Source organism: Nelumbo nucifera, chromosome 6, assembly GCF_055504915.1.
Source record: "Nelumbo nucifera cultivar China Antique chromosome 6, China Antique-T2T, whole genome shotgun sequence".
Classification (NCBI taxonomy): domain Eukaryota; kingdom Viridiplantae; phylum Streptophyta; class Magnoliopsida; order Proteales; family Nelumbonaceae; genus Nelumbo; species Nelumbo nucifera.
The window spans coordinates 5379153-5392234 of NC_142654.1; the positions used below are offsets into that span (position 1 = coordinate 5379153).

Below are 13082 nucleotides of genomic sequence, written 5' to 3' on the forward strand. Positions count from 1 at the left end.
CTTGTTGCAGAGATGATTGGTGGCCTAAGTTGGTTTTGCTATTTTTATTGGCCACAACTTTGTCTCTTGGAATGCATGCAAATAGTGCACAATCACACATTCAAGTAATGAGTCTGAGTTCAAATCCCTAAGCCAACTCCGCAAGAGAAAACGCTTGGTCTCTCCTCTAAGAACTAGGCTCCCCTTCTCAATGAGCACTGATTATTTGGTCTGATAACACCAATGTCACTTACCTAGCAGCAAGCCTTGTGTGACACATTCACAGAAACCACATTGAAATGGCCTCCACTTCATTAGGGATAGTGTCCTATGGAAATTACTTGAAGTTCAGCACAGATCAATTAGCTGAGTTTTCACAAAAAGGCTCGAGGATCAAGTCTTAAGTGAGGTTGCTGAATAGATTTTTATTTTTTACATGCCCTTCATGTGAAATCCAATTGGACTTGAAGCATAGACAAGCACGTGCCTGTCCATACTTTGTGCTGAAACTTAATTAATTATAATGGGATGAGGATGAGGAGGACTGAACACTAGACCACTAGGGGCCATTTGATAACAATTGAATGGCTGAACTGAAAAGCTTATCAATTAGTATTTTCTTATTAATTATTAACATTATTTAATTTTTTGAATTTAGCTTTATTATGAATATTTTATTGAAAAAATTTCCAATCAGTATCCTGTACTTTGGCTCGAGTAACAATTAGGCCCCTGAACTTCAAAATGCGACAATTCAGTACCTAAACTTTCCACATGCTACAATCTGGTACATGTTGTTAACAGACCATCAACCAACATTATCACGTGATACCATATGTGGATTAAATAATTAAAAATGCTAAAATTACCCTTATTGATAATTATTAGACCATTTTACCCTTTCTCTTTAAGCAAATAAAAGAAGGGTAATCTTCGGTCTTGGGTTGGAAGACCGAAGGAGGACCTCTGATCTCCATTGCTGAGTGCGCGGATGGCTCCCTATTATCTTAACAGCTTACACTATAAACCATAAGTCTTCGACATCGATCTCAACCACGCTTATATTGTTGGGTATCTCCCACCTGAGCTTGGCCTCTCAACGAATCTGACTCTTTTCCACCTCAACTCCAACAATTTCTACGGCATCATCCCAGATACCTTTCGGCGTCTCAAGTTGCTCTATGAGCTTGACCTCAACAACAACCGCTTCGTCGGTCGGTTCCCCAACGTCGTCAAATGAGCGAAACTCAACTCGAAGAAACGTGCTGACATATAGTACTTGGAGAAAGATTGAAAGAATGTGGATAATGTATTGGAATGGATCGTCCATCATTCAAAGTTCAAAGTCCAAACCTCAAACTAGGCGATTATGCAGTTTATACCAGGTCATGTTTTCAACATCATTCACCAAATATTTTCTACGTTTAGTCAGGAGTTGCTCCAAGATAGAGTCATAGTTCTGACATAGGAGCCAGAACCCAAACCTTGTTGTGTATCTTCTCTTGGTTCCCTAGTTTAGGTACATAGGAACGAACTCGGTGGAGTGAGTGTTGGCTACTTTCAAGAGGTAGAGAAGGGGGCTGTGGCTTTGCTCTAGAAATGGAATGTTCTCGGTCGTGAGGCAGAGGAGAGAGCTAAGAAGGGTAAGGAAAAAGACAAGGAGGGTGGAGTCGGCAAGATTCAAATAATAGTTAAAGATTGTGATGCGGCTTCTGTTCAAGTTGATCTTATTCTAAAAAAAATAAAAAAAAAAACCCTGGTTGCCTCCTCCGGCGCTGTTGTCTTCTCCGACAATGGTTGAGTTAAAAACAGGGGGTACTAGCAGTAGATGTGATTTCTTCCAACGGTTTCTTCCAAAATACACAGAGAAGCTGATGATGATCAAAATTGACCACAAGGGCAAGGATGGAAAGTTGTTGGAGTAGGGTGTCACCTCGTCTCAGAGTGTTAAATCGGTTCAACACCTTGACTATAAGAGAGACCTGCAACCATAAGAGATGTCAAAGGCCTCGGGTGATCTCAGGGGCGTGAACTCTGATAGTTAAGTCAGTAATTGCCAAGGGAAAATAAAGTGAGTTAGAGAGATTGTGAGGAAAATTGGAGAGCTATATGTGATGAGCTGAAGAGCTCGTAGGGGGAGCTGGAGAGCTCCATGTGCCGAGGTGTCCGGCGTGCCTTATTCATAATAATGTACTACCATGTTCAGTTGTGTCCAAATGAATGGGGGATTCACCTATTTATAGAAGAGGGGCTTCATCCAAGAACCGACACGTCTCTCACACGTGGTCGGAGCTCAGTCCACTTGTCGTGCCCTTAGTTGGCATGTGGTGTACATGTGGTAGGTAGTGGGCTTACATGGAATGCGTTGGCATTGATATTCTAATAAGTTCAGCCACGTGTTGCTTGTGCCTGTTATGAGTTGGTGTCAAATTAGCTCGTCAAGACCAGGTTAGTTTGTAGCTTGTCAGGACTAGGTCAATTTGCCAAGACAAGTTAGTTCGTCAATTGACAACTTTGCCCCCCCCATCATGTTGCCACTTGGCGGTTTCTAACTGGTGGTTAGTTTTGTTCATATCAATTCTCACTTGCAGAGAAAGGATGTTAGAGTTGGGGTCAATTTCATCATTTCAAAAAATAATTTATACATCAGTCAAAATTGCAAGTGGCTAGTTATATCTTTTTGCCTTCTAATTGATGATGAGTTAACGCCAGGTACTGGGTTGTCGCAAATTGAAAGTTCGGGTGCTAGATTGTCGTATTTTAAAGTTTAGGTACTAGATTATCACTAGGCCTAAAAGTAAAGGGTACTTATCGGGAATTTTCCCTATTTTATTTTATTAATACTTATGACTTAATTAATAATGTTAATGTTTTATTACTAAATTATTAAATTATCTGTACTTGATTATTATTTTTATCAATTATTCCTTTTAATATATCTATTAACTAATTTTAATTAAATCATTTTATTAACTTGTTATAAAATAATTAATAATTATATGTCATTAATGAGATACTAATTCTTAAAAATACTAGGGGTAGGTGTTTTCTCTTTAAACAAGTTTCCCCTCTTTTTCCACTTGTTTCTCACCAAAATGGTGGCATCCCACAAACTAATCAAACATGAAAAAGGAAGAATATTTGAAAATATTCCATATTTTTTGCTTCCCATCCAACAAATCAAACGAAACCTTAATTAACATGCGTTGACTTTTCTTTTTATTGCCCCATCTAAGAAAGTTTTGTTTGAGTCTAGAGGATCTATGATCACCTCCAACATTTGAGTATAATCACGGCGCTCGTGGGGTGGCAGAGAGCTAGCTGGATGCTGAAGCTACTTCTATTTATTAAAGAAATAGCACTACAGAGTTATGTTGTAGTGAAAAAATAATGAAGAACTTAAGTGCAAAACAGTGAGCAAAGATGTGTGCGATGGGTTTTGCTTAATCAATTTTACAACAATGCCCATCTGGAGGTCCGTCGACCACATCTTCAGTCTTCTTCAAGCTAATAGAAAAACAATAAAAAGAAATACCAAATATAATCATAGTTAGATATAGTTTACGCATGCATAAGAAAAAAGTGTCTACAGATGATGTAAAAGAATTGCAAGTAGAGAGAAAATTAAAATTTAAAAGTTCAAATGGGGATGAAATATGTCCTCTAATACCTCATCAAATCAATTAATCTCTGCAATGGCTACGTGGACATTGTTGCATCACATTTCGGGTGTATTGGACCTGCAAAAGTTATACTAGTATGTATGCTTGAGAATAAGAAACTTGATTCTCTCTGTGTGCTTTTTACTCACATACATGTGGAGTCCTGCAAAGCCCGTTCCAACAGTCTTTACATCTTTGTGTTGGGAATATCTCCGTATTTATGTGATTTATTTCATAAGAAATATTTCTAATACAAGGCTGTAAGAGGTTGCTCGCACGACTTGCCCTGGCAGAAGCCGAACTCATACATGTGGCCACCAAATTCCTTCAATACATTTGAACATGCACTTAAAAAAAGGAATTTGATTAAAAACAAATACAATTGGTGTGAAGAAAAATTGAATTTAAATGTAAAATGACAACGAAAATATTCTAACCATTGATCGCATTTTAGGGGAAATTTCAGCCCAAATGGATCCCATATGTTCCTCTTGTTAGCATCTATTCCTGAGCAAAATTTCAGCCCCAAAAATCTCATATATCAAATTAAAATAATCTTTTCTTAAATGACCAATTTATATATATATATATAAAAAAAAATTAAACTGAGTGATGTTCATTTTGACTATGAGATTGAACTCCTAGGCCAGTACAATAGTACTAACCCGACCTTTTATGAACTTTAAATTAAAAATATTCAAATTTAGCAAGAGGGGTGTTATACTAATTAAACAAACAAAACTCAAATTGATGGTTTTAAATAGGGCTGACGACATATGGATAGTAAGATTCACCACATGGCCAATCAAAGGGTCCTCCATCTAATGAATAATCTAAGTTAGACCACAAGATTCCTTCATGTGGCTGAGATAGAATAGATCGTATAGGAAATGTCCCTAATTAAGAAACCTTCATGATAATAAATATTAGTAAAACTAATGATTGTAACAATTTACATATCAGGAGAAGAACAATAATTAAGCTCAATGATGGGAGATTGCCACATAAAAGTGATTTTTGACACATTAAGCTCAAAAGTATAAATTTTCTTTTGGTTCCAATACACTTAATTAAACTAGATAAAATTTCAAAAAATAAAAAATACAACTAACTAGATTGAAACTTGAGCAGAAAACGTGAGAAAAGATTTTATTTATTTTAATGCATCATGGGTCAATCTTAAATCAATAGGTAGAGATGCCCATGAATAAACAGTTTAGGGTAAACAGCCAATTAATACTAGTATCTTTAAATTATTTATAAATTTCAAATCAAATACAATAGTTTTGGTTTACTTTTGCTTCATATTTGACTTTATTTTGTTTGATGGTGAGAAAGGTACAATTATGTGGTCCTCATTTTATATAAAAGATAATGGAAGCATAAGAAAAAGGTTGTTTGTTTGGGAGAAGTAAGGTAGGAGTCAAAATGATGTGGTTCCTGCTTTTGTATGAGAGGGTATAATGTTGGAGGAAGGTGGTGGGAATTTTGCATTAGTTTTTAAAGCAAAATGTTGGAGAGGGTATAAATTCGTACCGTCTAATAAGTGCAAATTTTGTTATTAGGCATAGAAGTGCAAATCTCAAGATCGTATTATCGTTTTACACCTAGGGGTGTTTGATACAGTGGCATTGCATTGCCATTTTGTTTTGGGTTATATATAAATTTGTGAAAAATATGTATTGCCACATCATAAACTAGAAAAATGAATATCAAATTTAGTGTTATTGTTAGAAATAAATCTGATCAATTCAAAAGGTTTTCAAAACATTTCAAATAGAAAAATGTCTTCCACAGATTTGTATTGATCAACTCAAGATGCAACGTCTGCCACTGTGCCAAACATCTACCTAAACAGAAGTAAACATGTAAGCTACTGAAAGCAAGTAAGCCCCTTACAAGATTGCCCCCCCATAACGTCCTACAGCACATCTCCACCATGTAATGTGAACATCTCCTGATGATGATACCAGAAATGATGATGTCATCATTGAGAGATGTTCGAATACACGGTGGGAATATGCTGTGAGATGTTGTGGGGGGCAATCTTGTGAGGGGCTGATTTGAATTCTAAGCTACTACACATTTGGTAACGGTACTAATTTGTGCCAAACACCTACCTAATCAGAAAGTAAACATGTAAGTTATGAAATCACACCAGTGCCTCGCATGTGCATCTTAGCATGCATTGAGAACATCTCCTATATTTATCCTTAGAAGATGTTTAGTTCTGTTTCGGTGTTATTAGCCTGTCTTATACATCTTGTTTCTATAAGTTCCAGCACCAAAACAGAATGGGTGGAAAACGATTTTTTTTTTCAACTATAAAAAGGGTTGAAAACTTGAAATAAGGCTAAGACATTTCACCCCAAAAAAAATTTGGGTCCAATTTTGGGTCTATTTTGAATCCAAATTTGAACTCACGTGCATCCTTACATGCAAATAGATTGCTCGTTTTTGACTTCCAATTGCGAATTATTTGTTGATTAATGAAAGTTACCAACCAACTAACCGTCCGACCATCACATTTATAGGATGAATGCAACTTGTTGCACAATCCAGATATTTGTCTTTTATCAAACCTGTAGCCAACTCGCTTCAATATTAATGAGCTGTTTGTCCCTCGACCGGCAAGGATCTGCCCTACATCTTTAATTACAACATATTTACTGCTTCCCAAAAGATTAACCATGACTCGTGAGTGCAAATCATGGTTTTGAAATATGGATTGGACCTGAAAAATCAGGAATCTGTCAGGTGATTGGTTTTGTTTTAGTTATTTTTTCTGGAATTGTTGATTTAGTTAGTAAATCGCTGATTTGGGCGGTCGAACCATTCAACGGTTTGGCCGGTTTTTATTTTTTTTGTCAGAATAGGCCATCTATTCATTAACAATCAGACCATTCAACTCGGGAACTGGATCCTTGACTGGTTCGTTGTCTGAATCGATTTTAAAAACCTTGGTGCAAACCATTTTGCAATAGATGCTGATTGGAGAACTTCTTTCAGTAATCCAGTAATTTACATTTACATCAAATTTTTTAAAATTGAATTGAACAACAAAGCAGTCAGAGGTCCGATTCCCAGGTCTAACGGTCCAACAGTTCGAACTGAACTGACAGCCTGTTTTTCCTTTCCTTGATTCATATTTTTATGTTTCGCAACATGCACTTACTATCAAGACTTTAACGACATTACAAATGTGGCAAAACAGAATCCATTTAGCAGGCCCCATATGCCATGATATCGGATCTAGGAGTTGGTCATTCCAATCCACCAATGCCATTGAAATATTTATAGCTAATTATCATCAGATTATATCATCTAAACCCTATTCATGGCATTCTATATAAACCTCATTAATTAATTAAGATACCTAAGACACTTATAAAGAGCACTAGTAGTTTTGGGTTTTCTTTTTATCTTTGGTGGTGGACATTTAGTCTGAAGGCAGTCTTCATATTATATTAGTATATTTGATAGAAAGGCATACTACCTCTCTCTCTCTCCTGTATATATATATATATATATGCAATACTTTACAGGGTTGAACCTCGAGGATCATAAGGGTCTTAATCTAATCACTTCATGCTTCAAATTCAACGATTCGGGGTTATACCATTTATATGAAAGTCATCACCGCATTTCGTCCATAATAATCTTAATTCAAAACGATTCAATCTTCATGCCCAACGAAGACCATGGTTTAATGCTTGTCTCTTCCAATGTTCTTTTTCCCTTCAATTAGTTTCTTGATGCAGCAAATTAATGGCAAATCTTATATGGCCCTTCATGAACTTGAGCTGCAGGCAGAGGCTAGCATCTAAAGAACAACTTGGTACGTTGGGGTGAGGCTCTGCAAATAATACAATCCTAGCTATGATAGGTGGAGATTCCCTTTTTTTATTAATTCTCTTTTCTTTACTGATTTTTTATCCGTAATTTAATCCCAATAGATGATGAATCGATTATTGGTGGAATAATACATATGCTGGGAATGTGGTTATACATTAATCTAAGTCCATGTGCATCATGAGGATTGCATTAACGCATTATTTTCATGGATCGATGCCCGTGTGAATACATGACACAATCACACATGCATACATCTATAAATAAATCCATGTTGCCCATATCAGAACACATCATCATCATCATCAGTATTATTTAAGGCTGCAATTTGGGCCAGGTTGGGCCGAACCCAACCCGAAAAGGTCGGGTTAGGGTTAGGGTTGAAATTTATGAATTTGACTTTACTTTGGGTTAGGTTAGGGTTGATCCCTCAGGTAACCAGACCCAACCTGAACTCGACTCTGTAGTACATATCATATATAAATATATTATATATATATATAATATCATACATTGATTTGTTTAAATGTATGATAGTCGTATAGCCTCCAACACATACTATCATTTATTTCTTTTAAGATAATCACTTCATTTAATCCTAATTGGAAATACTAAAACCTTAATAATATATTTTATGCTTTTTTTGAATATTTTATTCTTTATTTCCTCTATGTTGCTTGCCACCCATAGCTTGTTGCCTATAAAAGATTTATTATAAGTCATAACTCATAATAAACTATAGTCATTTCAAACACCTTTTTTTTTTTCTAAATCTTGTACTTAGAGAACCAATAAAAATATCAACAAACAAATACTAATAAAATATATGTAGTGAAAATAGAGTTAAGATCTTAGGTTAAGAAGTTCTACAAGATTTTAAGGGATGGGAAGAAGGTTGGGTTGGGCCCAACCCGAAACTTTGGGTTGGAGGTATTTAGTTAGGGTTAGTGTTAGAGTTGGGTAGGTGGGTTGAAAGTCTGGTTGGGTTAGGGTTAGGGTTAGGGTTGGGGGTTTAGAACTTAAGGTTGGACTAACCCAACCTAATTCCCATTTGGGTTGGACTAACCCAAACCCAACCTAACCCAACCATCAACGAATTTGACTTAACTTATTACGAATGCTATATCCTTAAAAAGTCTTGGAACACCTGTAGCCTGGACTTGCTACGAAACTGGGACCAGCATATCTTCCCACAACTTCTCTTTTGTCTTCAATGATTTGGTAAATGGGAGAGTTTTGGTATTCCGCAACTTGTTACTTCTTGTCATGTCTCTTTGATCTCTTCAAACATTACCATCGCAAATTCTTCAAGCATGTTGGTAACTTCCAACTGTGTTCTGAGGAATTTTTAGACTTTGGTTATTCTAAGAATTTAATGAACCAGAGTTTTGAAAGCGGGGACCTTTAGGAGGAAAACTCAACGCTCAACCACCAATCCACCATTAAAGAAAACAGACAACTGTAAAACTTATACTCTAATAAGTCGAAGAGGATGTATAGGAAAACTGTTGGCCTTGAAATAGAAGAGGGGATTAACACCAAATTATACTATGTATACCAGCAGCTTTTTTTTTGATGTAGAAATAGTGGAGATGGAGAGAGAATGAAACAAACAGTTAAATGAGAAGACATACATAGATAAAAATTATCTTCAAGTAAAATGAGAAGACTTTGGGTCTAAAATTTCCTATATATACCCCACTACTTCGACCCCGTATTCATTCAGAGCACTTCTCTTCACTGCACTCATTCTTCATAGATAAACAATTTTCTTTGCAGAAAGCCAGTTATGGCCATAGAAATTGAGCAACCACCTGTTGAGCTATCAACAGTTTCAGTTTCCGAAACTCATGGAGAAAATTCTCCATACTTTGCAGGATGGAAGGCATATAATGAAGACCCATATGATGAACTGAAGAACCCATCAGGAGTCATACAGATGGGTTTGGCAGAAAACCAAGTAAGTATATAATTAAAGAGAAGATGTATATTACAGTATTAGCAGTTTAATAATCAGACTCAGCGTATACGATCATTCTGTTTCTTTCTTGAATAGGTTTCCTTTGATTTACTGGAAGAATACTTGGAACAGCACCCAGAAGCGAGTACCTGGGGTAATGGAGTTTCTAGCTTTACAGAGAACGCTTTGTTCCAGGATTACCATGGACTCGATGATTTCAGAAAGGTAACCCCTTCATGCTTGTCTGATCCTTAATTTTCAAGTACAAGATCAGGTGGAGTAAGAAAATAGAATGCTAATTCTGGGTACCACTGTTACATAGGCAATGGCAGGTTTCATGGAACAGATAAGAGGAGGAAGAGCAAAATTTGACCCCGAGAGAATAGTCCTCACAGCAGGCGCAACAGCAGCCAATGAACTACTGGCTTTCGTTCTAGCAAATCCTGGGGATGCCTTACTAATTCCAACTCCATACTATCCAGGGTAAGAACGAAAGGGACCTCCGATCCTCAATTTTTCTTTATTGAGTTATTTGAATCTGTTTCTATATCTCTGAACTAATATTTTCGGTGAAAATTATATTGTCTATCAGATTCGGTAGAGATCTCAGGTGGAGAACTGGCGTCAAGATTGTTCCCGTTCATTGCAACAGCTCAAATAATTACAGGATCACTCCCGAGGCTCTAGAAGAAGCATACGGTAGAGCGGAAGCCATGAACATTAAGGTCCGAGGACTTCTGATAACAAATCCATCGAACCCATTAGGTGTGACAGTAGAACGGTCAGTGCTGGAAGAGATTCTTGACTTCGCCATACGCAAAAACATCCACCTTGTATCAGATGAAATCTACTCGGGCTCTGTCTTCTCCTCGTCCGAATTCACGAGCATTACAGAAATCATCGAGGCTCGGAAATTCAAAAACTCAGAGGGAGTTCACATTGTTTATAGTCTATCCAAAGATCTTGGCCTTCCCGGTTTCAGAGTTGGGGCAATATATTCATACAACGATCGGGTTGTGACAACTGCAAGGAGGATGTCTAGCTTCTGCTTGGTCTCCTCCCAAACTCAACGTCTCCTGGCTTCCATGTTGTCGGACACCCAGTTCACTCAGAACTACATACAGACTAATAGAGAGAGGCTGAAGAAGAGATATGAATTGATCGTTGAAGGGTTGAGAAAGGCCGGAATCGAGTGCCTGAAAGGGAATGGCGGGTTGTTTTGCTGGATGAATTTGAGCCCATTGTTGGAGACACCCACAAGAGAAGGTGAATTGGCTCTGTGGAATTCAATCTTGCATGAAGTGAAACTGAATATATCTCCAGGCTCTTCGTTCCACTGTTCGGAGCCAGGTTGGTTTAGGGTGTGTTTCGCTAACATGAGCAAGCAGACACTAGGAGTTGCACTGAAGAGAATAAATGGTTTCATGGAGAAAAGGGAGATAGAAGGAAAATAGGAAACCTTCTCTCTCTCTCTCTCTGTACTGTAGTTCTTTTCTCTTTCTTCCTCCCTTTGTTTTCTACTGCAATTTGGGATTACGTAGCTTAGAAAGAAGAAAGGCCCATTTGGTAAACTGTATTAGCCTCCGCATACTGTATATCAGTTGAAATCTATAATATATACAGTTGCTTTCATGTCTTTTGGCCTATAAAATTTCCTAGAAATTCGATCCCTTTGGATGATTGGTTTAATGCTAAAAGTTCCTGAGACTCTTCCTTATATAAACTTATGTATTTGACCGAGCCATTATTCGAATTCAAGCAAACAATGGATTAATGAAAGTCGTCAGTTCCTAACTAAAGCCAAATGTTGGCAACTTTTTGTGAAAATGAATTTTAATTTTATCATGGTTGACTTAGTTTCAGCCCGACCCAGTTACAGTAATGAGTTACTTTCAACCTCTATTTTAGTCAAGGATTATATTACTCACAATTCAGGCTTATGGAATATCCCTCCGAGTTTCGACATCCCTTGCAAAGAAATAAAATAGTTTGGACTTTTAAGGGATTTAAATGCAATCAACAGTGGATTTTCCCCCAAAAAGAGAGAGAAGGAATTCAAATCAACAGTAGTTAAAGCTTAAAAGGACATCCCCTCATAACAAGATGAAAATCTTCCTCTGGTTGACTAGTGAATTGATTATGTCATGTAACGTAAGCTTGACTTAGCCTTATTAAGAAGTGTTAGTTAGAAGAGAATAGATGTGCTAATTGCATTATGCCTTTTTGAAGCTCATAAATGATGCAGTACTTTATGTGGACAGATGTTTTCATCAATCATCACTGTTAGAAGGGCAGCTCATCCTTGTGCCGATATGGGTCAGCCACATTCCATTAGGGTTATCTCAACTTATTGCAGGTCCAGACCCAGAACTGAGATGGTTAAAAAGTACCCTTTATTCTAGCCTAGATGATGGACCGTAATCAAGCTAAGGAGCAATGAAACATCACAGAAAAGCTTCAGTACTGGTTAGTTTTAATCATTCCCCATCTTGGTTTCTAAGAATGTTTATTATTTGACTTAAGTACAATTGGAACTTCTAACCAAATCCTCCATTAAAATAAGCTTTTGGAGCCGAAATTTGAGGGATCTCTTGCATGCCTGGTTTTAATTAAGAGGTGTTGATTTCTTTACTATTAAACTACACCCCAACTCAATAATAGTCAAACCATCATCTAGATGAAGTTAAACTCAAGACAAACAGTCTACTTCAACTGATTTTATCATTTACTCGCAACCCTTTCGTGTGCAATAGGTACATGCACATATCACCATAACAAAGGCACAAGGTGCCAATTCAAATGACGGTGCCGCCACATCGGCCGGGCGTCATTTTTTAGCTCTTAATCCGGCCGTGCTAGAGATGGGATTCTGAAGTTTCATGCTTAATTAAGACAAGGTGGAAACTATATATGGGTGTATGTTAAACTGTTGAAGTGGTGTATTGAATTCTAACCCAACATCAATAAGCATTACCTCAGGCTAGCGCACCCTAGCTCATTGAATTCAGAGGTAATAAGAAGCAATTTGACAATAAAATAATATTATGGTGGAATGACAAAAGTACAACAAGAGGATGCATGTATAAAATGCTTTGGCTTTGAAGCTTTATGAGTTTGGATTCATTTGATGGTGGGCATTGTCTGGTTCTTGATATATATATAATCTCTTCTTGATTAATGCAGTTGATGACAAACTCCTAACAATTAAATTTGTTGTCCTTATTAGTCAAAGTCAATTTCCTTTGTGTGATATAGATCTAACTACGCGCTTTGATGAGTCCAACTCCATGTATTGTATTTGCATCTTAAGCCAACTACTTTCACTGATCACAGCGCGCGCTACGCATCACTGCTAGCTCTTTGACACGTTGATGAACTTGACTTTATGCCTATATCAGCTTTCAATCACCTCACGGAATCCATTTCCAGCTAGCTATTTCACTGAACGTATGAAGCTTCTTTCATCAAACACAGGGATATTCAAGAAATATATAAAAAATAAAAAACAGTAAAACTTCTGTTGATAACAAATACCAGACAAAGAAGAAAACAAAACACCATTGTTAGTCATGGGCTTCACATCCTATTTAGAGTTTGGTTAGGAACAAGACCAGACTGTTATTTCTTAG

At 37.0% G+C, this 13082-nt stretch overlaps 1 protein-coding gene across 1 annotated transcript; it reads left to right on the forward strand.

Moving 5' to 3' along the window:
• The first annotated feature begins 9229 nt into the window (after window positions 1-9229).
• LOC104604621 (1-aminocyclopropane-1-carboxylate synthase 7) lies at window positions 9230-11155 on the forward strand. Its single transcript, XM_010269060.2, has 4 exons — window positions 9230-9453; window positions 9550-9678; window positions 9776-9936; window positions 10046-11155. Exons 1-4 carry the CDS (start codon window positions 9283-9285, stop codon window positions 10905-10907), a joined length of 1323 nt encoding a protein of 440 aa, XP_010267362.1. The 5' UTR covers window positions 9230-9282; the 3' UTR covers window positions 10908-11155.
• The last annotated feature ends 1927 nt before the right edge of the window (window positions 11156-13082 follow it).

Excerpts from the sequence above, each read along its gene's own strand:
- LOC104604621 (XM_010269060.2), top strand. The coding sequence starts at position 9,283 with ATGGCCATAGAAATTGAGCAACCACCTGTTGAGCTATCAACAGTTTCA. Across the intron at positions 9,454-9,549 it reads TGGGTTTGGCAGAAAACCAA|GTTTCCTTTGATTTACTGGA; the intron begins GTAAGTATATAA and ends TTTCTTGAATAG. Across the intron at positions 9,679-9,775 it reads GACTCGATGATTTCAGAAAG|GCAATGGCAGGTTTCATGGA; the intron begins GTAACCCCTTCA and ends ACTGTTACATAG.